A 27,955-nucleotide genomic window follows, 5' to 3' on the forward strand; every position below is an offset into this window, starting at 1 on the left:
CTTCTAATCAGGTTGCCAACCCAGCCTCTCTCACAGAAACATCTGAAAAACCAGCTCTGACCTCCTACCATACTAAATCAATAATCTTTGTAAAATGCAAATGAAGTCATGTCATTCCTGTTCATCTCTCCAAGACTTAAATTCCTTAGAACATCATACAAAGTGCTTCATGATTTGGCTGCCTTTCCTTCCTTACCTCTTCTATTTGCCCTTGTACATCCAAACCAGCCATATGAATAACTGTATTTCTCTGAACATGCCTTGCTCTTTCAGGCCTTCATGTTTTCCCATGCTACTCCTTTTGTTAGAAACAGCCTCCCCACCACCCTGCTTAGAAACCAGGCTAACTGTGCTCCCAGTATGAGATTCAGCTCAAGCACCATATCCTCCATAAAGCCCTCCTTAAACTTCAGAGATCTTCCCTTCCTTCCAACATTTCTTCTCCTAAAGACAAGATCTAGGATCAACCTCCTCTGAATTACCTTAACACACCAAGTATAAATGCCTCTAGTCTAGTCAGGTCAACATATGATTCAACAGTCCTCACATAGTTCCATTTCCATCTTGTACTTGAAAAACATCAGCTTTACCTTATTTATCACTGTATCCTCACTGCTTAACACAATGCCTGGCACATATAGTTAACATTTAATGAGTTGGAATTAAATTCTCTATACAATGTAGTGATAGATATTTACACTAATGGAAAAATGTAAATAATATTGATAATCATACTCACAGAAGTAAAATATTTAGCCATTGCGGTTTTCATAATAAAATTAAAATACTAAGCTTATGATACAGGCGCATAAAAAATTTTGGTCTTTCATGCCTCACTTATTTAAATTCTTAAAATCACACTGTTAGAAAGTGCAGTGGTTCTAATTTAAGAACCCACTGATGCATGCTATATTAGTTCTGTTTATTTGGTCATTGTTAAGTAGAACTTTTTTTCTTTTTAACTACAATAAATTGGTAACTTAATTACGCTAACGTTGTTCATTTTCATTTTTTCCTAAAGGAACGACCACATGTGGAATGAAAAGCATTTTCATTATCCTTTAACAAGATGAATGTCCTATTTTGTGTGATTTGGGGCAGTTTCTTACTCAGACTGCCAGCCTCTTATGAACGTTATGATTTGCAGATGTGTAGTGTGCATTAAAGAACAAGAAGATATCATGAAATATTAGTGACAATTATACACTGGGCAAGGAAACTGGACAATGTTCCAAGGGTTGTAAGGATTGTGGAAATGAATGTTACTCAAAGTAGAGTGGTGATTTATAACCAATTTCCGTCTTCAAATTAGGGCCCAAGTAAAAGAAAATGAAATTTAGCAAAGCATGATGGTGTATCATTTCCTGCAGCAGAAACACCCAGTTGGCCCTGTGCCTTCACTATGTACAGTACAACAAGCAGCAACCTGAGGGAAGCCCACAGGCTCGAAGGGCTACTGGCTGGCTCTTTGTCACCAAATGCAGCAGGTTGAATGCAGACATCACTGTGATATCTTCACCAACAAAACGAGAAGCAAAGAACAGGGGCAAGAGCTGAGTAGGAGAAAAAACAAAAACAAAAACAAAAAACAAATTAAAACATCACAAATATTAAACACATTAATTGCACAACTGATGGTTACAGTTTTATCTGGAACTGAACACATGCACATATTGCTAATAAATTTCAAATGCCTATTTTTCAGCTGGTGAGCTTACTTTCAATCTAGCTTTATTTGTATCTTAGAGATAAAATACACACTACAAGATAGCAGTGTAATCTGTAAACACAGTTTGCAAGAGGTTGAGAAAAGAGAGGAAGTTTAAAAACAGTTGAAAGGAATTCGCATTTACTGAGTTCATACCATGTGACAGGAACTGTCTGGAGCCTAATATACACGTCGTATCATTTAATTCTTACAATAAACCGAGGAGGTAGGTTTTATGCCCCAATACATATGTGAAGAAACTGTGACTCCAAAGTCCAAGGGCACAAAGCAAATAATCAGTGGAAAAAGGACTAGAAAACCCTGTTATATCTGACTGCAAAGCCATGTTCCTTCCTTACACCATGCTGCCTTCTTCCAGCAATTACTGGCAAATCTCCCTCCCTGGAGAAGACTATAAAATAATAAGATTAAGAGACATATTTTGTTAGAATTTCATTTTATGAAATAGAGACCCAGAAAACCTATGGACAATTAACACTTTCAAAACAGCGTTAAGTTTGAATAAAGCATGGCAAATATGAATTTTCATTTAATTATATGATTTATAATTTCTAGGTCAATTCTGTGAATAATATTCATGATTTAGTCATTTTAAAAGTGTAAAATTGTTTTTTAATGTCTTTGGAAATGAATTATGTGGAAGAATCTAAAAATTGTGTAGATATTAAACTTTAGAGAAAAGTTCAATTCTTAGAATTTTCTTAAAAATTTTGTACAATATTTCAATTGGTAAAGATTAACTTTAAATGGAAATGGAAAATACTAGATCAATAAACTTCACATATGTTATTTCAAATTAGTATTTTAAGTGACTTTAACCATTAAATGCCCAAAAATTAATACAAAATTAATGTCTTGTTCATTTCCTGACCACTTCCCCTGCTCCCCACCCCCAAAAAAAGTCTGTTCCGGACTCTTCTGACCTCCTTGAAGAACAAACATATAATAAACAGTAATATATTTTACTAAATCACTCTGGAGTATATCTGACAGAAATCTGCTTGTATTAACATGCCTGAACTCTGACTTCCCCAAACTAAACTCACTACAAGACTAAAACATTTTTGTGTTACTAACTGGAGACAAAGGGGAGGGAAAAGGAAGGTAAGTATCACAATGCACAGCCCGAAAGAACCATTAAACATAAATAAACATGTCATTTTCACGAGTGACTGCAGAGCAGGGAAAAGAGAGCACTCCTTTGGAGCAGACTACCGACTAATAAAAGATCAAAGGTCTATACCTCACATCACTATAAATAAAAATGTATTTTTTCCTTGTGACCCTTCTCTGTGAGGAATAAAGTGCACACAGTAAATGTAATTACTTAGCAAAGCTGCAGTCTCACTGTGCTTCCACAGCTGACCATAAAACGTCTTCCTATTCTGTTTCATCAACTCCTGTACCAGGCAGCCTGGGCGCCTACCAACCACTGTGGCCATCTGGCTTATGTCAAAGCCAGCGCACAGGAAGAGAGGCAGTGATGTCACTCTGCAGGTCAGGGAAAGAACAAAGATGCATTCTACAATTAAAAACTGAGGGCCACAAATACCGGGAGCCCTCCAGCATGATATGACTGTGTGATTTAATATTCTGACTGCGTTGCCTGTATTTCTACCCAAATAGCCAGGGCTCCATCTAGTGGCAAATTAGTTTTGCCCAGTTTTTTGAAAATAGAAGACCCAGAAAGTACAACATTAGCACTAACAAAGTGGGGCAACTAAAATGACTGCTTTTAGAGCACTCTAGTCTTTCTATACTGAAGAATGCAAAAAGCACAATTTGTCACACTGTTCTCTATTTTCTAAACCTAAAAGAATGCATTTCATAGGTTAGGATTTGATATTATCCAAATTATTTTAACGCCTGCATGGATAGTAGAAAAGGATTGAACTTTGTAAAATGCATGCAAATTGGTATTACTCATAAACCACTCTGAAAATGTGTAGCTGAGACATAAAGTGAAAAACAGTTCTAAAGAATGGATGTGTGCATCTGGATGCCTTGGTTATATCAAACTAATATGCTTATACTTCCACAGAACAAAAGAATCATAGTTAATATGGCTCTAACATGTATTTTTATGCTGAAATGGTTTAACAAAATTATTTTTAGCTCATGTTTTCCACCTAATTAATGTTTGCAGTAAATAAAACAAAACACTTTAACAAACAGATCTAAAGTACATATGTTTGCATGAAAGATGGGACATCACAATGGATGTGTGTGATCCACGGACACAGACTGTCTGGGTTTGAATGCTGGTCATGCCCATAACCAATTCAGTGACCTTGGACAACTTGCTTACCCTCTCGGGGCCTCAGCTTCCTCACTTATAAGATAATGATTAAATAAGTTAATTGGTAAAAAGTGCTTGGTACAACTCCTGGGACATAGTATATGCTCAGGAAATGTTAGCTATTATTATTTATGCCAAATATTTACTACAGTTTTAACTGCATTAATTAGAAAATTGTAACAGTCCATTTATGTCCACCCCTTCTTAGAGGTAGCAAGCTATTCTCCAAAGAATCCTATTTAGGTCAGAAAATCACTACTTGATAGATTTCCACAGTAAATTACTCTAATGAAAACAATAGAACAGAGAAATCCTAAAGATAACAGTTGACTGTGCACACACTATGTGCCATGTACTACTCTAAGCATTTCACATTTATTAGCCCTTTTAATCCCCACAACCTAATGAGGTATATACTATCATTTTCCCTTTTTTAGACACAGAGACTGAGGCATAGGGAGGTTAAGTAAATGACCTAAGGTCTTACACTTAGTAAGGGACAAGGACTTTAAGTAATTGGGTAATCTAATTGATACATGTGAACTCAGGCCATTTACCTCCAATGCCAGTACTCTTGACCACTACACAACTGGCAATGAAAAGCTTTACAATGCACCAACCAACTCTAGATCCTCTGATTCCATGTTCCCCTACTAGGTAGCATGATAAGCATGTAATAAGGAAACTTAATTCAAGATTACTTGATGGCCAGACGAGGTGGCTTATGCCTGTAATCCCAGCATTCTGGGAGGCTGAGGCGGGCAGGGAGTTCCAGACCAACCTGACCAACATGGCGAAACTAAAAGTACAAAAGATTAACCAGGCATGGTGGTGGGTGCCTGTAATCTCAGCTACTCAGGAGGCTGAGGCAGGAGAATCGCTTGAACCTGGGAGGCAGAGATTGCAGTGAGCTGAGATTGTTCACTGCACTCCAGCCTGGGTGACAGAGAAAGACCCTGTCTCAAAAAAAAAGAAAAAGAAGAAGAAAAAGAAAAAAGAAGAAGATTACTTGAAGATTCTCTCCCTTGACATTCTCAGATTTCTAGACTTGATCTTTCTAGTTCCACCACATGCAACTTCAACTGCTTTCACCTTCCAATTTTTTCTCTAAATTCCTTGGATATACCTTTAGAATCTGTAAAGCTAACTCTATGTTAATCTACCAAAACTTCAATATGCTGATAATGTACTTTTGAGGACCAAACAAACTAACAGCTACTTCCACTCTCAGACCCCCAAACTGAAGTTTCAGTTTGGCAGCTTTTAACCATTTGTATTTCCTGAACTGTCTGAGTGAAGGCCATTACCAGAAACAATCCTAGTCCAGAAAGAAGCAAACGCTTAGCATTAAACACCCTGTAGGAATCAGGATTGAGCAAGGATCACCAGAAAATCCATAATTCTCCAAGTTTATTCTCAACTTCCTCACTTTTGCATTGCCTTTTATTCAATTACCTACATGGATGAACAACATTTACAGATAATCCATCCACTTCGGCCTCCCAAAGTGCTGGGATTACAGGCGTGAGCCACCATACCCGACCTAATCAACATGTCATTTTTAAAAGCCAGACAAGATGTCTCATGAATCTTCCTAATCTCCCCAAATATCTGGTAGATAATTTTGAAAATAGTGGGCATTTAAAAATACTGACTGCACAATGCCTAGTGAGCAGTATCACATTATGTGTTAAGAACAGAATTAGATTCCGTAATTGTCTATAATTTCCTGCTTAAAACATTTTGATGATTCCCCCTTGTATATCACAGGGTTCTCCAAACCATGTTCTGAGAAATGTAAGACAGCCCTTCAAACAAGTTTAGTAGTCAAATAGTTGTGGAAATGCTAACCAATATAAAGGGTCTGAGAAGTCTTCAGTAGATATGCCTGCTTAACTTTGTCTCAATTGGTGCCTCTGAAATGTTTCTGATCATACAAAACCCCTTTCTGTCCTATCACCCAACCCCTAGAACACATTCTGGTAAATCCTTCTGATAAAGCCCAAATTCCTAAACAAAGTTTCTTAAGTATCTAAAGTTCTACATTCAGCTACTGCTGAACTCTTCAGCCTTTTCCCTTGCCATACCTCTAGAACCCACTGCACCCCACACTCCTACCATACTAACATGGTGGTAATTTTCCTGATAGGTCAGCTGTTTCCTATTTCCACCTCCATGTCTTCATTCCAGATCCTTACTATCTTTGCCACCACTTACAACCTCCACCATTCCTAACTCCTCCAATTCTAGTCCCCAGTATAGTACCAAATATGCTATCATACCCCCATAACAATTTTCAGGGTACTGATTTGCTTAGATCTCTCCCTCTTCTAGATTATAAACTCCTTAACGACAGTGACAGTGTCTTTCATCCCTGCATCCCAGTACCTGGCACATAACAGTCATTCATTTATTGAGTGAAAGACTACGAAAATGACTGATTATATGTTCAGGATATGACTATATTGTTCAGGATCATCATTTCCAATGCTGCTGTCTCTGCCATCTCAACTGCTAATAATGCTTAAAGGTAATAATTTGAATTAAAATATATTATACAATTATTAGTTCCTATGAAGATGTGGGAAGTTGCAAATGTAACCTGACTTGAAATCCAAAAATAATTTAAATGCCCTATTTTGGTCAAAAATCTCTACTTCTTCATCTCCCCCGTGAATTCTAACATCCAAAAATTTGATTAAAGTTAATTGGCTAGGGTTTTGTTTTAGGTTTATCTTTTTTCCCTTTTACTTTTTTCCCTGTAGTTGAACAATAATCTTCCAAAAAGAGATGGTATAAAAAGTAATCTAGAGAACTCACAAAGCTGATAATTAGCTCCAGAATAAGTGAGCTGATGGTACTAGTGGTTTTAAAGTGTCAAACCTAAAGGTCGAATCCCTTCCCAATAAATGCCAAAGGAATGTCCACATCAGTGGTTTTTCACAAGCTAGTAAAATGCTCCCCTCCACCACACCCAGAACTGTAGGAGCCAACAGTTTGGAGTTTTGTTAAATAATGACCAAAAAAAGTCTCAAAACCCTAATCTCACCATAATATCAGAAAAGAAAGATTATACTGACACCAAGAACTAAGAAAGCAATCTCAAGATAAAAAACATCCTTTTAAGTAGAATATGTTTAGTTTTGTGGGGGAGAATTTTCATTGTTGCTATTTTTTAATGTTATTATGAACAGAAGAAAATTCATCACGGGAACCACTAATCTATATAATATAGTTCTATAAAAACATCTTTGTTTTTATCAACCCAGTGCCTAGCAGTTTATGCTCAACTAGTGTTTGTTGAGTGAAATGATCAATCATTTAGCTACTGCTTGAAATCCATAGCTCATTGGCTAGAATTTGACATTCCTTTTGTTAAACAGAGATCCTTTTGTGATTGTATTTGTTTTAAGAAACAACAGAATCCTGGCTATTCAGAATGTTTAGTCGATCTTTCAAGTGATTTTAAGAGATAATTTTTTTAACTTACTCAATTCATCTATATAAATTCCTACTACATGGAAAACAATGTATCAGGTGCTGATGAACATGCAAAGATGTAAGACATAGTCTGTGCTGTTAAAAAACATATTAGCTTAAGTGGGAACATATGACATAAGCTAAATGAGTTAACAGGGGTAGAAATCAAGTGTTATGGAATTTCAGAGGAAAGAGAATTGCTTCCAGCTTTAGGAGAGGGAGTGAGTGGCAGGGACATACGGGAGTTTGGAACCAAAGAGAAGTTGTATGAAGGAAGACTTTCTATTTGTATTCTTTCATCTCTATATCTTTAGGGTTACCCATTCTTAAGCTTTTGGATCTCAGGATTCCTTACACTCCCCAAAATTATCAAGGACTCCAAATACCTTTTGTTCACATGATTATAAATATTAATATTTACTTATTAAAAATTACAACTAAGAAACTTTTTAACTATTTGCTTACTCCATTAAAAGCAAATAAAAAATAACTTACAAAATGACTATTCTTAAAATAGTAAAACTTTAGCTTAACCCGAAAGCTTAAATAAATACATTTATAAAAATGACATTTATAATGAAAATCAACTATATTACCAAAAATAAAAATATATGTATAATGGAAAGAGTTCTATATTTTTGTAAATTTCTTTTTATTATCTAGCTTAATAGAAAACAACTGAATTCTCATCTCTGCTTCTGCAATCGATGTGTTGTGATATGTTGTTTTGGTTGAAATACATAAGTGAAGAAAATCTAGATTCATACAAATAAGTAGCTGGAAAGGGGAGGAGTATTTTAATAACCCTTTCAGATAATTGTATGTTTTATTCTTTGTTATCACACCGAAGATCAACAAATGGTAGTCTGAAACCATATCAATGAACTTCTCATCCTGTTACATTAAAACCCATTGGTCTATCTTGCATTTTGAATGGACCTTCTAATCTTGCATGATTTTGTAACATCCTGCACTGCTCCTTTGGAAAATATTGGTTCACCGAGTTACACAGATCTTTCGTATGTTGAAACATTTCATAACATGATATCAAAACACCATACTCATTAATATCATCACTGATTTCATCAGAAAAGTTTTTAAATATTGAGAAGCTGTCAAGCTCACAGTAGGAGATGCAAGTTTTCCAAAATTTCCATGTAGATTTTATCTATTCTTACAACTTCAACCATCACTTCTTGATAGATGAATACAAAGGTCTAGCACCAACTTTGAACTAAGCTCTAATGCTTTATCTTCTAACATCTACTAGATAATATCAACTTGCATTTGCACAGTATGTTATTATTTACAAGGCATTTTCATATATATTATGATAAAGTCTTTTAACCTTATAATAAAGGCTTTAGTCTCCCTGTATATTGTTATTGAATATTTGCATGTATACATCTATGATGAGATTATTAACAATAATCATTTTTGAGCACCTGTACTGTGTATATGTGTATGTGTGTGTGTGTGTATATATATGTGTGTAACCTCATTTAATCCTCATATCAACCCTGAGCTAGGCACTCCTATATGTAGTAGTCATTATTACTCTGTACACAGTAATTCTGGCTCTCCATCTTCCAGGCATATGGTAGGAATGCACTTTCTGCCCCCCTTGTGGTTGGGTGGGAACATGTGGCTGGCTAGCTCTGGGCAATAAACTGTGAGCAGAAATGATTATGTGTATTGCTTCCAAGCCAGAGCACTTAACTGTTGGTGCGAGACCCTCCAGAGCTTTCTTTCCCTCTGCAGCAGGGACCAGCAATGTTCTATAGTTAGATCGTGGCTGCTCCATTAGTCGTGATCCTGGGATAAGGAGATATGGAGCAGAGCTCCCATCTGGACCACAGTGAACACATAGTACAAACAAGAACTAAACTTTCCGCATTTCAAGTCATTGAATTTGGGGGCTATTTGTTCCAATAGAAACTGAAGTTTAGAGAATTACCTGCTTGAGGTTATATGGTCAGTAAATTATGGAGCCAGAATTTTAACTAAACTTTAATCTCTTCTACTACATTCCAAACTCCTCAAGGGCAGAGGCCCTTGTGCCCCCAGACTGATGTCCTTGTTTTAGAAAACAACAGACTCTGTAAGGATGAGAAGTCTAATGCCAAGAACTGTGAGACCACTTCCAAAAGTCCGTAGTTTCTCTCTCATTAGTCATCCCTTCTATCCTAAATATCTCAAAGAGATTCTTAATTTAGTCAGAAGATGCGGCTGCCCTCTCAAACATTAAAGGCCAGGAGACAGCTACTTTACTTCGATCACTCAGAGCTCACAAACTTGTCTCAACACCAAAAACTAAAGATTTTCCTCAGCTGCAAAAGTGACTGAGTAGCTTCTGGTCACAATAAAATGACAATGTGAAGATCTTATTTCCTGAAGCAACTGAAAGTTTCTTGGACACTAAGCACATTCACTGTAGTTTTCTTAGTGATCTAACAAGTCAATGCCTAAATCCACACCTTATAGATAGAATGTTTGATTTAAAATCAATCAACAAATACAAGGAAAATCAATCCATTTGCCATGATGATAGAAAAATGTCTGTTTCTTCCAATAGCTGAGATCATGATCCCAGAACTAATGAGAAAGAACCACATTAATAGCTCACATTGTGACCGGGAAGTAATCAATGTGTACATAGTCATAACAATATAAGCTTCTAGAGACAACCTATGGACAAATATTTGACTGTGATTTCAGAACAGACTGTGAGCATTAGCAGCTTCATATTGTGAAACAAAAAGTATACAGCAACGAAATGTAAAGAAGGCTGGACAGAAAGGCGGAGGAAAGATTCAGGGTATCAGTGTCCTCTCTTATAAAGTAGAGGGTTAGAAGACACCAACTAGACTGGGAAACGCTAACTGACCCCTAGAATCCATGCTTCCTTCTTCTTATTAGCAATAGAACCCCCTGAAATTTTAACTGAACATACAGCCTCATTTCTCAGCTTCCTTTGCAGGTAGATGTGAACATGATACTAAGTTGTGGAAAAACGGAATGTAATTCAGTATCATGTATGATTTTTCAGGTCATCTCCTTTAAAGACAAAGTCACTTGCTTTGGATTTCCTCTTCCCTCCTGAGAAATGGCAACAACTGCATCAGTACGCTTGAACCCTGAGAAGGAAGGCACTTGAGGAAGACAAACCTAACAGGTCATGAGGCAAAGCTATTCACCAGCCCAACCTTGGACTAGTATATGAAAGGGAAACTTCTACTTTCGGTAAGTTGCTCCACTTGTAATCTCTTTGTCAGAGCAGCTTAGCCTGTAAGTCTAACAATGGTACACAAAAAGGTGAAGAGATAGCAGATAAATACTTATATTCTGTAACTGGTTATTATCTGAAACTGATGCACCAATAAATAGCACTATAACTATATTAACCAAAATTATGAAAGTAACTAGTAGAATAATGATTTTAAAATATGACTTCAGAGGAGTGAGACAGAAATAGAAAGAGGTGGAGTTGTAGGCAGGTTTTTTCACCTTAGTTCCCCTGTACCAAGAGTCATGTGCAGGTTTTTTATAAAAATAAAGCTTATACATAAAAAAAGATCCAGTGTCTCAATAGACCATTTTATCTAAAGAAAAATCCTGCTAATGCAAGCCAACTAAATCCTATGCCTGAGACTATAAACTACAGTATCTATATCACTAAAAGACTATTTTTAGTGAGCTAAATATAAGCCTTAAAAATACAGATCCTTAAATCATATTTCATATATTTTAAGTCAGAACTTTGCCACCCATTCATGGAATAAAAAGTTTTAGCACTGGAAATTACAAGTAAATATCTGTTCTTGTATCTGAATTTTTGTATCCCTCCCCATAAGTTTACATACTGTTGCAGAAAATAGAAAATTATTAAATAAAATTATAATGATGGCTTGCATCTGATGTAGCAGATAAAAGAGAAGTTTTATGAAAATTGACTCCTTATATTCCACTAAAAAGTATATTTAATGACTTCTATCAGCTATCCTTTGACATCATGTTGGGCTTAGAAGGGAGGAAAAGTCCTGAATGAGATCATAAAGTAGAAGAAATTAAATATTTTGCAAAATTTCCACTTTGTCCTATACTATTTTTCTTCATGAATTTTAGGTGATTAAAAGATGTTTTTCAAAGAATCTGAGTGTTCCACATGTACTTCAAACTGCTTATTATATCCCAAACTCAAATCATGTATTACTTTCTTTCTTCATTAATTAATCTGTCTGTATTTCCTTGTTAGAAAGTAGTTCCTTCAGCAGGGTGTGGTGGCTCATGCCTTTAATCCCAGCACTTTGGGAGGCCAAGGCGGGAGGATGGCTTGAGCTCAGGAGTTTGAGACCACTCTGGGCAAAATGGTGAAACCCTGTTTCTACCAAAAAGACAAAAATTAGCCAGGCATGGTGGCATGCACCTGTGGTCCCAGCTACTCGGAAGGCTGAGGTGGGAGGATTGCTTGAACCCAGGAGATCAAGGCTGCAGTGAGCCAAGATTGGGCCACTGCACTTCAGCCTGTGTGACAGTGAGGCCCTGACTCAAAAGAAAAAAAAAAAAATAGTAGACCCATCTATCCAGGCACTAAAACCTCAAACCTGGGAGTCACCCTCAATTCCTTTCTACTGTAACCATTCATATCCAAACAATATTAAGTACTGTCAATTTTTTTCCAAGATACTGCTCAAATACATCCCTTTCATCTCCCATCTACAATAAGTAATGGCCTCTTATTGGTCTTTCTGCCTTCAATCTAATTCCCCTCACATTCACCCTCCATACTACTGCAAAATGCTGTGTACTAGATCTGACCATGCCATAAACCTGCATAACATGCTTCCATGGCTCATTAGAACCTACAGGGGAAATAAATCCAACCAATGTATCCTGATATTAAAGACCTATCAGGTTCGTTTCTTTCCCTATGTATAGAACCTCAATCCTCAACACTCTCCAGTACACTATATGCTTCATGAACTTTCTTGTCCCTTACTTTAGTTCTACGACTTCACACAATGATGCCTAACCCTTAGTAGGCATTCAGTAAATATCTGTCAAATAAATATAATGTTCTGATGATAGCCAACCATTTATAGTTTCCTATATAGTCTTGTCTACCCTCACCATATGACCCACATCCTCCATCTCATATGCAGAATGGACTCTTTTTAAAATTTTTACTTTAAGTTCTGGGGTACATGTGCAGGATGTACAGGTTTATTACACAGGTAAACGTGTGTCATGGTGGTTTGCTGCACCTATCAGTCCATCACCTAGGTATTAAGTCCAGCATGCATTAGCTATTTTTCCTAATGCTCTCCCTCCCCCTACCCCATCCTCCAACAGGCCCCATTGTGTGTTGCCTCCCTCCCTGTGCCCATGTGTTTTCATTGTTCAGCCCCCACTTATAAGTGAGAACATGTGGTGTTTGGTTTTCCATTCCTGCATTAGTTTGCTGAGGATAATGGCTTCCAGCTCCATCCATGTCCCTGCGAAGGACATCATCTTGTTCCTTTTTATGGCTGCATAGTACTCCATTATTTTTTAACCTTCAAACACAGTTTAGGTATCATCTCTTCTGGGCAGAATATTATTTACAAATCATTTATATTTATGATATACTTAGAAATCATTTATTTCACAATTGTCCCCCACTTCCTTCTCCCTATCACTTCCATGGGAAAATTAATCAGCTCTTCCTCTAAGCTACTCCCTAATTCAGGGTCTCTATTATTGTAGTTTGAAGTTTAGGTTTATAAATCTGCTTCTCTTTTAAACTCCTTGAGAGTAGTCAGTGGCCTTTCACCTCTGTAAAATAAAGGCTCAATAAATGTTTCAATATCATTGAACAAATGGCACTTCCTGTTTTCCTTCATCTTTGCGCATAGTGTCCTAGTTCCCAGGGACTAGAGTATCCTGTATTGCTGTCTAGGCAGTGCAGAATACAGGAAAGAGTCCAAACTGGGTTCAAATTCCTGACTCTATCATTTAACCAGCTGATATATCTTAAGCAATTTAGTTACTGTCTAAGATCGTCAGCTTCCTATGGATCTCTATAGGTCCTGTTTCCTCACTTGTATAATGTGGATCATAACATGTACTTCATTAAGTTTTGGAAGAGTTAAATGAGAGAACGTTTTTGAAAGCATCTAGAAGCATGCTTAGTGAGTTTTACTTCCCTTATGGAGATTGAAAAGTAAGAAGAGGTTTAAAAGAGAGAAAGAGAATGGATGTGTGGCTGTGGCACATGTACGCATGTGTGTGAATGTTGGAGGGTTTAATTAATTTATTTTTGCACAGGGAAAGAATGAGGTGATTGCCTAACATACAACTCAACTAAGATTACTTTTTCCATTTCAACAATTATGTTTTAGTGACTGTCAGAGAAATCATTATATTTGACAAAAAAGAAATTTCAAATTTTGTGACCAACTATTTCAGCGAATCATGTAGAGTGATCCAACTCTGTGTACGCATGAAACAAATACACTAATAAAACAAGTATTTGACAAAATAAACAGTTGGTCAACTCCAATGTGAATAGCACAATAGAAATTATAAAACATTTATTGCAATTCAACTAAAACTGCCAATATCGCTCACTCTCATTCAAAAACAAATCTGTTCTAGGGCTTATAACTAATTGTGCCTTGTGACCCTGAGAATTATCTATGACATTACAGGTCTTGAATTCCTAGCAATAACCTTGTGACTGATGTAATTTATCACCTGTTATGGTAAATTCCTTTTTCCTAGGTTCTTCTTCTGTATAGAATGCTAGCAACTTTTTATATTCCATAATTAAAATATTTGCTTTTAGGTTATTCTATATAGGAATTTTACAGCCTCCCAATTATGCTTCTTTGTAATCCTCTTATCAATTAAATGTTGTTTTGCAAGGCAGAGTTAACATGTTATATAATAGTGTTTAGTTTCCTCAGATAACAGAAGGGCTCAGGAAATAAGCAGGCATATATCTTTCCCTATCAAAAAACAAGGAGACATCAACTCAAAAATATATTCTAGCCAAATGATGTATGAATCAAATATCCTTAAGGATAGTTAAATTAACATATAAAAGTTGTGGTGGTAGTCACTGAATGCAGTAAATGTCATCTGATTTAATGAAAAAGATAAAAACAACCCTTAAAAGGGAGAATGTATAATACAAAATCATATAGAATGTCAACTATTCAACAATAGTCATGTGTATCTACAGGCCCCACTCTAGCTAACAAAGGCAGGGCAGAGAAAAAGACAAGAATCCTGAGTTCTCCTGCAGAAAAGAGTCAAATGCTACCACATTTTTTTATTTTTTCAATTTAATAATTAGGTAAGGCTCAATGATGTCTTTAGACACTTTTTCAAGGTCATAGAACCTAAAATAATCCCTATGAAAGATAAAAGTGAATAAAACATGGAAGGTCAGGCACAGTGGCTCACGCCTGTAATCCCAGCACTTTGGCAGTTGAGGCAGGAGGATCACTTAAGGCCAGGAGTGCAAAACCAGCCTGGGCAACATAGTGCCATCTCGTCTGCATATAATTTTTTTTAAAAGGTAACCAGATGTGGTAGGCATGCCTATAGTCCCAGCTATTTAATACTTGGGAGACTGTGGTGGGAGGATCACTTGAGCCCAGGAGTTCAAGGCCACAGGGAGCCGTGATCGCACCACTGCATCCCTGCCTGGGCAACAGAGACTTTGTCTCAAAACAAAACAAAACAAAAATCCCCACAGAAACCACATGGCAAAAGATTGAAAACCTAGGGGGAAAAAAATCACAAAAAGAGCATAAAACTATAGTACAAAGAGTGTCATCAAATATGTCCATAACATAAAATATAAATGATTTAAATGTGTCTATTAAAAACAATGTCTCTCATATAAAGATACAAAACAAAACAAAACAAAATGCCTAGAAGGAGTTTTTTTAAAGCAAAGAGAGAAGGAAATTGCTCACACATGCATGTGCATACACGCACAAGGACAAAGGTGGCAATAAAATAAATACCTTTCAAAAAGAGCTCACCCATGTTTTTCCTCAATCAGATTTCCACCAGTTCCCATTAAAATGATAAGTATAAAAACAGGGGAAAACCTACATCAGCACTGGAAACTAAAAGAATAAACCCACTTTGAAAAACTGCTGCTATCGGGCAGAGAGGCTGTATTGAAGAAAAGGCCAATTCCTAACTCATCTCATACACAAATATTGTTACTGCAAGTTAGTGAGATTCAGCAGATTCCCAGTGGGGTTCTAAATAGGAGGAAAGGCAGAGGGCAGGTAGGCAATGAGGTATGGAGAGCTTAAAACTGTCACAGTATCTATCTGGATCCAACAGAAAACACTAACAAGCACTTCTGACATTGGAAGCCACATGAAACAAGGGTTCTGTGGTAATGCTCATGCCTAGATTTCAAAGGATTTGGGAAGCACTGCCATGCTGCCTCTTGAAAAAGACAACCTGAGAAATACTGGGGGCACTGCCTGGAAATCCTGGATAGCACTCCAGTCAGAAAAAAGAAACTTCAACCCCAGAACAGTATCTCCTCACTAGAGCCGCCTTCAGTCTGATGCTGCTTCCCTCCTGTCTACCTGAAGGTTGCAGGAGACCTCTGAAAGTAAACCTACAGAAAACTGAAACTTTTCTGTTCTCCTCTTTTGTCACACTGAAAGATTAAGACAAACACACCAACCCAGCTAGAAGGCCTCTCCTTCCCCAAACTGGGCACACCCATGCTGCATTTATTCCTCACTCTATTTAACAAACAGATGCTGGGGAGAAAGTGAGAAACAAGATGCCATGGTCCCTGCCACCACGAAGCTCATTTCTTAGTGAAGCAAAAGACATGAACAAGTGCAGTAAGGATCACAGAGAAGCAGAGTGGGGAAGATCCTATACAACAGAGGGATGTACTCTAGTTGGGGGGCATGAGAAAGCCTTCCTGGGAAGTAACATTTAAACTAAGAATAAAGGCTAAGACTGTTGCCCAGATTAAGAATAAGGAAAGTAGTATTTCAGACAGAGGAAAAGACGAGCAGTAGCCCTGAGATAAGAGTGTAGCTCATTGAAGATTGGGAAAGAAGAGCAGTGTGGTGGAGGTGTCAGTGAGGAACAGGGGAGGAAATCATGAGGCTGACAGATGCAAACCTTGGAAGCCAGTATAAGAATTTGGAACTTCATCCTAAAAAGAAAGGGAAGTAAGTGAAGGAGAACAACATAATCAGATCTACAAAATAAAAAGATAAACATGACTGAAAGGTGGAAAATGGATGGGAGTGGTGTAAGAACAAAGGTGGTGAGACACTTTTAGGAGACCACTGCAGAAATCTAGGCAAAGATATGACACAGGCCATGAGATCAATAAAAAAAATTTAAGAGGACTCCAATTCTGGCTCAAGTAACTGGGCAAATAGCAGTACCATTTACTTAGCTAGGTAACAAGGTGGGGAGGCTTAAGTTCAGGCAAAAAAAAGTTCAGCTTGTGATGTGTTTATTGTATCTAAGGCACAGCCATTTAAATGGAGATGATATAGAGGCAAATGAATACATGGAATTCTGCTTTTACCTTTTACTTTTCTCATTTAGTACACATTCTTAGACAATCTTATTTATTCCATGGCTTTAGTTCTGTCTGTATATTGAAGTTTCTTTTTTCTGATTGGAGTGCTATCCAGGATTTCCAGGCAATGCCCCCAGTATTTCTCAGGTTGGCTGTCTTTTTCAAGAGGCAGCATGACAGTGCTTCCCAAATCCTTTGAAAGCTAGAAGAGCACCACACTACTCTTCTTTCCCAATCTTCAATGAGTTACACTCTTACCTCAGGGTTACTGCTCATATTTTCCTCTGTCTGCTCAGGAATGAGAACTGGGCTGAGTGGTAGATGGGGAGAGCTGATTATATGCAGACAGAACTAAAGCCATGGAATAAATAAGACTAAGAAAGTATACTAAATGAGAAAAGTAAATGTCAGAGCCCTAAGGAACTTCAACATTCAGAATTGAGTTGAAGGAGAAAGAACTAGCGAAGAAGATCAAGAAGGAGCAGAGACCAGAAAAAGGAGAGGTCAAGGAAAGTGTTGTCCCAGAATGATGATGATGATGATGATGATGATGATGATGATGATGATGACAATGACGATGCTAGTTAACACTTACTGGGAATTAACTCTGTGAATTACTGTGCTAAGTAATTAACATATATCCTCCCATTTAATGACTACAATAACCTATGTGGTAGATACAATATTATCTCCATTCTATAAGTGACAAAACTGAGGCACAGATAACTAATTTGCCTAAAATCATATATCTAACAATAACAGAAACCAAGAGAAAAGACAATTTCTAGAAGGAGTTGGTGGTCAGTGTATCAAATAACCTGAAGTCGGGAAGACAGGGACCAAATTGACCTCACTGGGCTCAATGATATGAACACCATTAGTGGCTTCATCCAAAACTGTTTCAATGGAATAGTATAGATGATTCTTCTCTTTTCCTTAGACTTTATATCCAATCAGCAATGTCTCAGTTCTGCCACCACCACTGTGGTCCAAACCATTATCAATTCCTATCTGAACCACTGAAGTAGGCCTAAATGGTTTACCGCCTCCACTCTTGGCCCCCACAATCCATTCAACACAAGTCAGCTGGAGTGATTATTTTAAAATGCAGATCAAATCTTGCCACTGCCTACCTAAAATCCTCTAATGGCTTCCATCACACAGAATACTATCTAAACTCCTCATAATGATCTAAAAGCCCCATATAATCTGGTCTTCTTCTTTGCCCTAAACTCTAACCATGCTCTCTCCTGCTCCTACCACAAAATAGTCTACTTACTCTTTCTACAACATGCCATGCTGGTTCCAAACTGTGAAGGAAAGACCCTGAGAATGAGGTCCTGCGTTTCTCTGGTCCATACTGTAACCTCAGGTTAGACAAGTTAGTGCCTGACATGTAACAGGACTCAATACATATTTTTGGATGGATAGCAGATAAACAGAGACAGCAAGGATGTAAGCAACTTGTAAAACAGATTGATCGTGGGGTGGGGGCAGGTTTGAACAGTCTTTTTGCTTTTAAGATGAGAGATATTTAAACATGTTTAAATAAGGGATATTAAGAAATTACCCAAGAGCTTGGAAAAACTAAGACATCAAAAAAGCCACAGAAGCTGGGTGTGGAAACCAAGAGAAAAGACCTGTAATGCCAGCACTTTGGGAGGCCGAGGTGGGCGGATCACCTGAGGTCAAGAGTTCAAGACCACCCTGCCCAACATGAAGAAAGCTCATCTCTTCTAAAAATACAAAGATTAGGCAGGCATGGTGGCAGGCACCTGTAATCCCAGCTACTCGGGAAGCTGCGGTAGGAGAATCACTTGAACCTGGGAGGCAGAGGTTGCAGTGAGCCGAGATCGTGCCACTGCACTCCAGCCTGGGTGACAAGAGCGAGACTCCGTCTCAAAAAAAAAAAAAAAAAAAAAAAAGCCACAGAATATACGAAAAAAGAAAATTAGCTACCTTAGGAAAAAATTAAAGCTGTAGAAGAAAATTGTGGTACATCTCTGCCAGTGTTTCTTCTTCTGTAATTTGAGGGGTCTGGGTAAAATCAGTAGTTTCCAATCACTATCAAAAACTTTCTGTATTTCCCCTCATGATCTCCCTTGGTTACTTCATACTGAAAAGGAGTTCTGATTAGCAATTATATATGTCTGATTTTAAAATATTCATTACTTAACAAATGCAACTTACTTGAAAAAGTCAAAGCTCAGGAAGATTAAGTGATTCATCTAAGGTCATATCAATATTTTTCAAAAGAGGAAGGCATTGTCCAAATATGAAGAAACTAGTCCGAACACACACAGGAAAACAATGGAATCAATTCCAAACCACAGACCAAAAGTGAAAAACTGAAATATTTTAGAAGGATAATAAATAAGGCATACTTTCCCCCCCCCTCAGTTAGGAAAAAGAAAAGAAATAGTGAATCCCAGAGAATTTTTAAAAGACCTGTAGAACAAAATCACGGAAAATTACATTGTGTCATGGCTTTGAGCAACTGGTGTTGTACAGTAGAACCCATCTGAACATCACACTAGGGCCGTTCTCTTTTGAATGTCACAGAAATGTTTAAGTATCTTAAAAAGTTAAATGGGAAAAAGCATAATTAAAAGAAAAGGCTACATAGGAGTCAAAGTAGTGTAATGATTACAAACATGGACTGTGAAGCCAGACTGCCAGATTAAATCACAGTCATACAAATTACTGAACACTCTTGCCTCAGTCCTTAACCTTAATATATGATTTATCATGATGATATCGTACTTCCTTGATAAAACTGTAATAAATAAATATTTAGAATAGTGCCTGACACATAGCACATATCTGTATGTCAGTAGTTGCTATTATTATCACTGTTATCATCACTATTATTATTATTTTTAAATATATAGATAATGAAGCTAGAAAGCAATACGAGAAAATACAAATTTGATTCCATAGGAAAACACAAGAATCCTAATGGATAAATGACCAAGGAGCATAAATAAATTAAAAAGTAGAAAAACATATGGACAATAAAAGAAATGCTAAGTTTTAGAAAGATGAGTTACATACACCAATATAGATAATATAAACATAATTTTGTGGGGGATAAAGAAAACATGGTACACATACATCACAGAATACTACATAGCCATAAAAAATGTGATCATGGCTTTTGAAGCAACATAGATGGAACTGGAGACCATAATCCTAAACAAATTAATGCAGGAAAAGAAAACCAGATGCCACATGTTCTAAGTGGGAGCTAAACATCGAGTACACATGGATATAAAGAAGGGAACAATCGACACTGGGGCCTATTTGAGGGTGGAAGGAGGGGTGAGGATTGAAAAATTACCTATACCATACTGATTACCTGGGTGACAAAATTATCTGCACACCAAACTCCCACGACATGCACTTTACCCATGTAACAAACCTGCACATGTATCCCTTGAACCTAAAATACAATTTACAAAGAAAAAAAAATGTAGGTCACAGAGGATACACAGCAGATGATAACTTTTTTTTTTTTTTGAGACAGAATCTCATTCTGTCACCCAGGCTGGAGTGCAATGGCACGATCTTGGCTCGCTGCAACCTCCGCCTCCCAGTTCAAGCAATTCTCCTGCCTCAGCCTCCCGAGTAGCTGGGACTACAGGCATGTGCTACCGTGCCAGCTAACTTTTGTATTTTTAGTAGAGACGTGGTTTTGCCATGTTAGCCAGGCTAGCCTCGAACTCCCGACCTCAGGTGATCCCCCCCCACCTCGGCCTCCCAAAGTGCTGGGATTACAGGTGTGAGCCACCACACCTGGCCAATAACATTTATATAATGTTCTAACACATGAAAAACTGAACAATATGATATAGAGACATACATCTATGATAAAATTATAAAGAAAGCAAGAGTTTATCAGTTATTTGTGTTCAACGATAATCACAAAATATAGGACTGTGGGTACTTCTGAATAGAGGAAATGTGTGTCTCACAGACATCTTCACATTCCATTTCTGAAGCCAGATGAGGGTACACAGATTTTTAAAAAATATTTGTTATACCTTATATAGACACTATATATTCTTTTTTGTGTATAAAATATTCTCTCATAAAAAAGACAAATCTTATAAGTAAATTTTACAGGCAAGAGAAGACACTTTTTAAAATCATCAAATTAGCCAAGTTTTTTTCTTTAAAACTCACAGTGAAGTTTTTTTAACAATAAGACCAGATTAACTAACCTTAAGAGTTAAATACATTTAATAGGGTAATCAGAGACAAATTCTGACGGTAATATATCCTGCTAAATGAGGACTTTTCTCATCTGAAATCTATTGTCAAGCATAAATAAGCAATTCCCAGCTGCATATTTAGAAAGACATAATTTCTAGGGCTTAATACCATTACTCCAGATGGGATATTTAATATGATGCTTCTGATACATTGTAATCTATTCTTTAAATACTAAATCTTTAAAAGGGTTATGTAACTTTGCCAATAGATCAAATTACTGGGCACACTGGGCTAGGAAGTTCAAACACAAGATCTTAGATGCAGTGTAACATTTATAGTGAATTGCACAAGATAGTCAACTTGAACAAAATATTTAAAAAGAAGACATAACTTTGTATACTGTATTAAATATATTTTTCCATTAAAACTTATGAAAAGTTGGAGACTTTAAAATAATCCATAAATTACAGAATCTTTTTTTGGAGGAGGGGGCGGGGGACGGAGTCTCACTCGGTTGCCAGGCTGGAGTGCAGTGGCATGATCTTGGCTCACTGCAACCTATGCCTCCAGGGTTCAAGTGATTCTCCTGCCTCAGCCTCCTGAGTAGCTAGGACTACAGGCGCACACTACCACGCCCAGCTAATTCTTGTATTTTTAGTAGAGACAGGGTTTCACCATGTTGGTCAGGATGGTCTCAATCTCTTGACCTCAGGTGATCCGCCCGGCTCGGCCTCCCGAAGTACTGGGATTACAGGCATGAGCCACCATGCCCAGCCTACAGAATCTTAAAGCAACATCAGGTATTACCCAGTCTAATTCATTCATTTTGCAGATATGAAAACTGAAGCACAAGAAGTTTAAACGACTCAGGCAAGAACAGGACTAGAAAAACCTAGTTTTCCAATTCACTGTCTAATGTTCTTTTCATAATACCACACTGACTCCCCTGCAACATGAACACGTACACAAGGATGCAAATATGCAGACGAGCCTACAATTTTTCAAGTGGCTCTGCATGCAGGTAAACATGCTCTGCCCTCAACCCTCCTCTTCTTGGTCCCCTAAGACGATCTGACTAGAAGGCATATTCGCACCCCACGAAATCAGAAACAAGGGGGACTACAGTGCACTTTTTCCTTTTTGCTCTCAATTACTGAGACCAGAGTTGCAAAACAACTTCTCACCCATTGCCCTATCTAATCTGGACTGTTACAGGAAGATACGAGCTTATCTTTCCCTAGCTACACACCACTAATCTAAGATAAAATAAGTATTCACCTATAATAGGCCCTATAGTTCTCTCTCAACCCCAGCCAAACTCAGGTTCTCTGACAATCAAACACAATAAAAACAAAAAAAATGTACTGGGTGTGGAGGCTCATGCCTATAATCCCAGCACTTTGTGAGACCAAGGCAGGAGGACTGCTTAAGTCCAGGATTTCAAGACCTACCTGGGCAACATAGGGAGACCCTATCTCTACATAATTTTTTTTTTAATTAGCCAGCATGGTGACACAAGTCTGTAGTCCCAGCTACTCGGGAGGCTGAGGAGGGAGGATCACTTGAGCCCAGGAGCTCAAGGCTGCAGTGTGCAGTGAGCTATGATCCTGCCTGGGATCATGGCACTCCAGCCAGGGCAGCAGTGGGAGACCCTGTCTCCAAAAAAAAAGAGAGAGAAATGAAAGAACAAACATAAAATTTAGGGCTATCTAATTTATACAAGGACTGTCCTGAGTTGTTTTTCAGTTTTTGGTTTTGCTTTTTTTTTTTCTTTTTGAGAAGGGGTCTTGCTCTGTCACCCAGAATGGAGTACAGTGATGCAATCATAGCTCACTGCAGCCTCGAACTCCTGGGCTCAAGCAATTCTCCCACCTCAGCCTCCAGAGGAGCTGGGACCACAGGTGCGTGCCACCACACCTTGCTAATTTCTTTTTTTAATTTTTAGTAGAGGCAAGGTCTTGCTATGTTGCTCAGGCTGGTCTCAAACTCCTGGTCTCAAGTGCCTCCTTCCTTGCTTCCCAAAGTGGTGGAATTACAGGCATGAACTACAGTGCCTGGCCTTGAGTTTTGTTTTTTTGTTTTTGTTTTTAATAGATTCTACAATGTTGCACGGGCTTATTTTCAATAATGCCTTAAGTCTTACATATGTACTGAAAGATGTTTTTGTCTTTAAATAAAATAAGTGACCCAAGAAACCATAAGGATTTGTCATGTAATTTATAGTAACAGAAGACATGTTATGGCTATAACGGAGATGGGTAGGTGTATACTCACATGCAAATCAACTAAATTTCACTTTAAAATAGCACTGTAGTCCTAACAACAATGCTCATTTACCTAAAAATATAATTTTTAAAAAGTATTTATTTATTGTAATTGACTTCTAATCCCTGAGACGATTTAAAAGTCCAGTCTTAGTATAAAGTACATTGTCTGGCATAACATACACAAATGCTATTGTAAGAGGATTCTGAGGAGTTTCCCTGTCATTCCAAAATTTCCGCTATGACTCAAATTTTCAAATAGAAGTTTCCCCTATACCCCACATTCTAAAGTAAGACGACAATGAGCTACTCAAAGTTGAGACCAGAACTTCCCCGAGAATATCCATAAAGCAAGAAATCAAGTGTCCATAGACTCTATAAGTCATAATTTCCACATGTATACTTTCCAAATATATGACAATGTTTTTATATTTACAAGAACTTATTTCAAAGTTTTATAGTAGCTTTTGTTGTTACGTATTTTCTCAGTCAACAGATACTAAAAACATAATTACTACCACATGGAAGGGTTCCCATTATTTTTAAAGACTTGGAAATTACTCACTACTATATACTGTATGTAAATATGTCACTTTAGACAAATGTTATGAACAATACACTATTTTTATAAACCTAGAATCAGGATACACCATTCACCTGGAAGCTAGACCCTGAGAAAATACTTCCTGGCTTTTGGGGGATTTTTGTTTGTTTTCTGAGACAGGGTCTCACTCTGTTGCCCAGGCTGGAGTGCAGTGGTACGATCTTGGCTCACTGCAACCTCTGCTTCCTGGGCTCAAGCAATCCTCCCACCTCAGTCTCCTGAGTAGCTGGGACTACAGGCATGCAACACAATGCACAGCTAATTTTTGTAGTTTTTGTAGAGATGGGTCTCACTATGCTGCCCGGGCTGGTCTCAAACTCCTGGACTCAAGTGATTCACTTGCCTCAGCCTCCCAAAGCGCTGGGATTAAAGGCATGAGCCACCAAACCCAGCTGAAAACACTTCCTATACCAGCATTCTTTCTCTATTTCACCTATATTCATCTCCGCATTTTTTTTTTTTACACTGCCATGTTTTTCTTTATTCCTGCTCAGTACAGATTGGTGGGCATTTCTGGTTGCACAGCCAAAACCATCTCTTCTTTTCTGGATAACAGAATTCCAAACTGTTTGGGAGATACGGTGCACAACCCCAGGATATTTACTAGTGATCGTTCCGAGAGTGAGGGGAAATTAAGATATATGGAGAGTCTGATGGGAGTATCTGGAAAAGGTTTCTTTTCCTTGTCAGAGAGCCATTTAAGAAGAAACCCATTTTGCCCAGGCCCTTTCTTTATGCTTTGTGTGGCAGCCATCTTGAAGCCACGCTGGGATTCATTGCCAGCAATCTGAGGATAGCTGAGAGAAAAGATGGGAGAAGTCTGGATCTTTGATAAAAATGCTTAATGGCTGCACCAACACCAGCACTTCTTACCTCTAGACTTCTGATTAGGTGAGATAGTAATTGCGAGTGTTGCTTAAACTGGTTTTAGTTAAGAGTATTTCATTCTTCCAGTGGCAGGCCTTCTCACTGATAGATGTGGTATTCGGTACCATCTTTGGTTTTTGGAGAAGGCAGAAATTTCATTTCAGTAGACTTGTGTTGGAATGTAGCAAGAGAGAACTGGGTCAGGAGGGTGTGGGTATTCTGAAGCATTCAGATGGGGAAAAGGTCTGCAGGTGCATCTCCGCATTTTATAAAACTCTTTAATCTGTGTGAATAAAGCCCTCTCATAAAATAAATTCCCTCAACTTTCCTTTAGGAAAGTATCAATAAATCGCCCTGAGGTTTCCAAATCAGCACACAACTGGGTAAGCCAATCATACCAATGCCCAGTAACAATGCTGCTCCAGGCTACCACGGCCAAGTGTCAGATATCACGGCACAGTGACCGGAGTGGCCAACTCAAGTAAGTGTACAGGAACCTTGCAGTCAACACTTGAAGAGATAAGGCAAGCAAAGAATTCTGTAAAAAAGAGGGCAGTATGTGATTTATCATTATTTCTCACTTTAGGAAGTTATCAATAATTATTTTATGGATAAGAACCTGACCACGGCCACAAAAAGTGACCATAAAGGACCCCAAAAAAGTATAAAGAATATTCCATCTGGTGGAAATCATATCTTCTTCACATTCTGTCCAGTCTTGGGGAAGAAGAGGGAGGAACGAGGAGGAGTGTGAGACAGAATGTGTGTTCAAACTGGTGATGATGAAGACATTTAGGAGTTAGTCCTTTATCTGCAGAAAGATAAGAAGCCACTGAGGAAGGGTTAAGCAAGGAAGGAAGGGAAATGATTTTGTAATTCAGAAAAGTCATTGTGGATGCAGTATTCTTTGTCCAACATTTCCCATGTATTATCTCTCAAGTTAGTAAATGTGATGTCCCCTCAACAAGGAAAGCTCGTGAACAGAACGCCATATACAGACTCGGCATCTTTTAAAGTCAGATCAAATTCTCTCTTCTCTATGATGCTTTTCCTATACCCTTCCTTTTACTCCAGCTAACAAATGCTCTCTTCTTCTCTTTATTTTTAACTCTCGTTACTCATACATGTTTTATTTCCAGCCTTGATCTCTCCCTCCAAGTTCCAGTTTCACACTTCGGATTCTACTACACATCTCCACAGGAATATCCTACCAGCACCTCAAAAGCAAGAGATCTAGAACAAAACTTATTTTTACCTCCACCCACAAACCTGCTGAGATCACATTCTCTCCATCACCCAGGCTTATATGTCACCTTTTATTCATCCCTTTCTTTGCCAATATCCAACTGCTTATTTCTATCCAATGTACTTTAGCAACACTTCTACTGCAGTGCTGCTACTCTCGTTAGGTCTTCATTCCTTAAGAGAAACTCTCAAAACACTTCTTTATTGGTCCTATGACTTATTTCCCAATTCAATTCATTCTCTAAACTAGTAGATTATATAACTCATCATTCACCTTTGATTATGACATTTCAAGGATCAAAAATGTCAGTCTCATAACTTACTAACCCAATCCAAGTTCCCTAACAGCATTAAAAGCCTTCCACTTAATTTTCCATATTTGTACTTTATTGTCCCATTATCCCTCTTTATACATGCTCATTTTCCTCTACACCTGTCCTCTCTATCTGATTTGATAAATTTTGGGTGCTCCACAAAAGCTGATTTCTTTCCATATGAGTTGCTGTCCTCTCCTTCCCCCTGCCATCTCAGTTACAGGAAAGCATCCTATCATTTGTATATTCTGTCTTCATACAGGAAATTAGAGTATTCATGGAAAAGCCTGTAAAATCTAGGAAACAGACAAGTATTAAGAAAGAAGAGCAGAGTGACTGAACTCCAATTTCAAAAGAAGAAGACAGCAGCAAGCAGGATACCATAAAAGCATCAGAGTATTTGAAAAAGTCAGAATTATTATACCTGGAACAATGGATGCTGAGAGCCTATCAGAATTCTTCTAGCTGAGTGCAGTGGCTCATGCCTGTAATCCTAGCACTTTGGGAGGCTGAGGCTTGGAGATCGCTTGAGGTCAGGAGTTTAAGACCAGCCCGGCCAACATGGTGAAACCCCATTTCTACAAAAAAATACAACAATTAACTGGGCATGGTGGCAGGTGCCTGTAGGCCCAGCTACTCAGAAGGCTGGGGTGGGAGAATCACCTGATTCCAGGGAGTTCGAGGCTGCAGTGAGCCATGAGTGTGCCACTGCACTCCAGTCTGGGTGATAGAGTGAGATCCTATCTCAAAAAAAAAAAAAAAGAAGAAAGAAAACATTCTAGGTGATTCACTGACATATGGAATTTATAGTTTAGTGAAGATGAATATATATGGACTTAACTACAACACAAGATAGTAAAACTTGTACTCCAACCATGGTCCAAAACGCCTTAGAAGCACAAGGAAATTACAAATTCTGTGGCAAGAGGAAAATGTCACAAACTACCATCTGAGAGGCCTGAAGGACTTCAACCTGTTCTGATAGAGAAGAGGTCCAGGCAGTAGGAAAAGCCTAAAGGAAAGGAAGAGGCAGAAAATGTTATATATGTGTGAGAAATAGGAAAACAACTGATTAATTCTTGGTCCCTAAACTATTACTATTTCAAATATCTCTACCACTTATATAGTTTTAATGAACTTATCCTAAAGAGCCAATGGAGGTCACCATTTTATTCAGTGAATTCCTGAAAATATGCAGATGATTATTAGCAGAGTGAATTAGTTGTTATCAAAGAAAATGTTCACAATTCATTTTGAGGACTATAACCTCATAACATAAAATGGAAAAATGCAAAATCAAACCATCTATATGGTTGTACTATGTACACCAGATAACTCTAGAATTAGAAGAGACTTTAGGGAAAATC

At 37.8% G+C, this 27,955-nt stretch overlaps 1 protein-coding gene across 7 annotated transcripts in view; it reads right to left on the reverse strand.

Annotated features, from left to right (window-relative positions):
• Positions 1-27,955, reverse strand: part of LOC105473442 (methionine sulfoxide reductase B3) — a 194,613-nt gene that overhangs the window by 162,400 nt on the left and 4,258 nt on the right. For 3 of the 7 annotated variants that reach the window (XM_011727267.2, XM_011727271.2, XM_071071498.1), the window contains exon 2: positions 1,427-1,553. The exons of 3 other annotated variants lie outside the window; for them this stretch is intronic. In XM_011727267.2, the coding sequence (XP_011725569.1) occupies positions 1,427-1,502 (76 nt within the window). In that variant the 5' untranslated portion in view covers positions 1,503-1,553. Of the gene's footprint in view, positions 1-1,426; positions 1,554-3,056; positions 4,349-27,955 lie in introns of those variants that run through there. One more of the 7 variants, XM_011727268.3, reaches the window with a different exon arrangement.

Source organism: Macaca nemestrina, chromosome 10 (assembly GCF_043159975.1).
Source record: "Macaca nemestrina isolate mMacNem1 chromosome 10, mMacNem.hap1, whole genome shotgun sequence".
Taxonomy (NCBI): domain Eukaryota; kingdom Metazoa; phylum Chordata; class Mammalia; order Primates; family Cercopithecidae; genus Macaca; species Macaca nemestrina.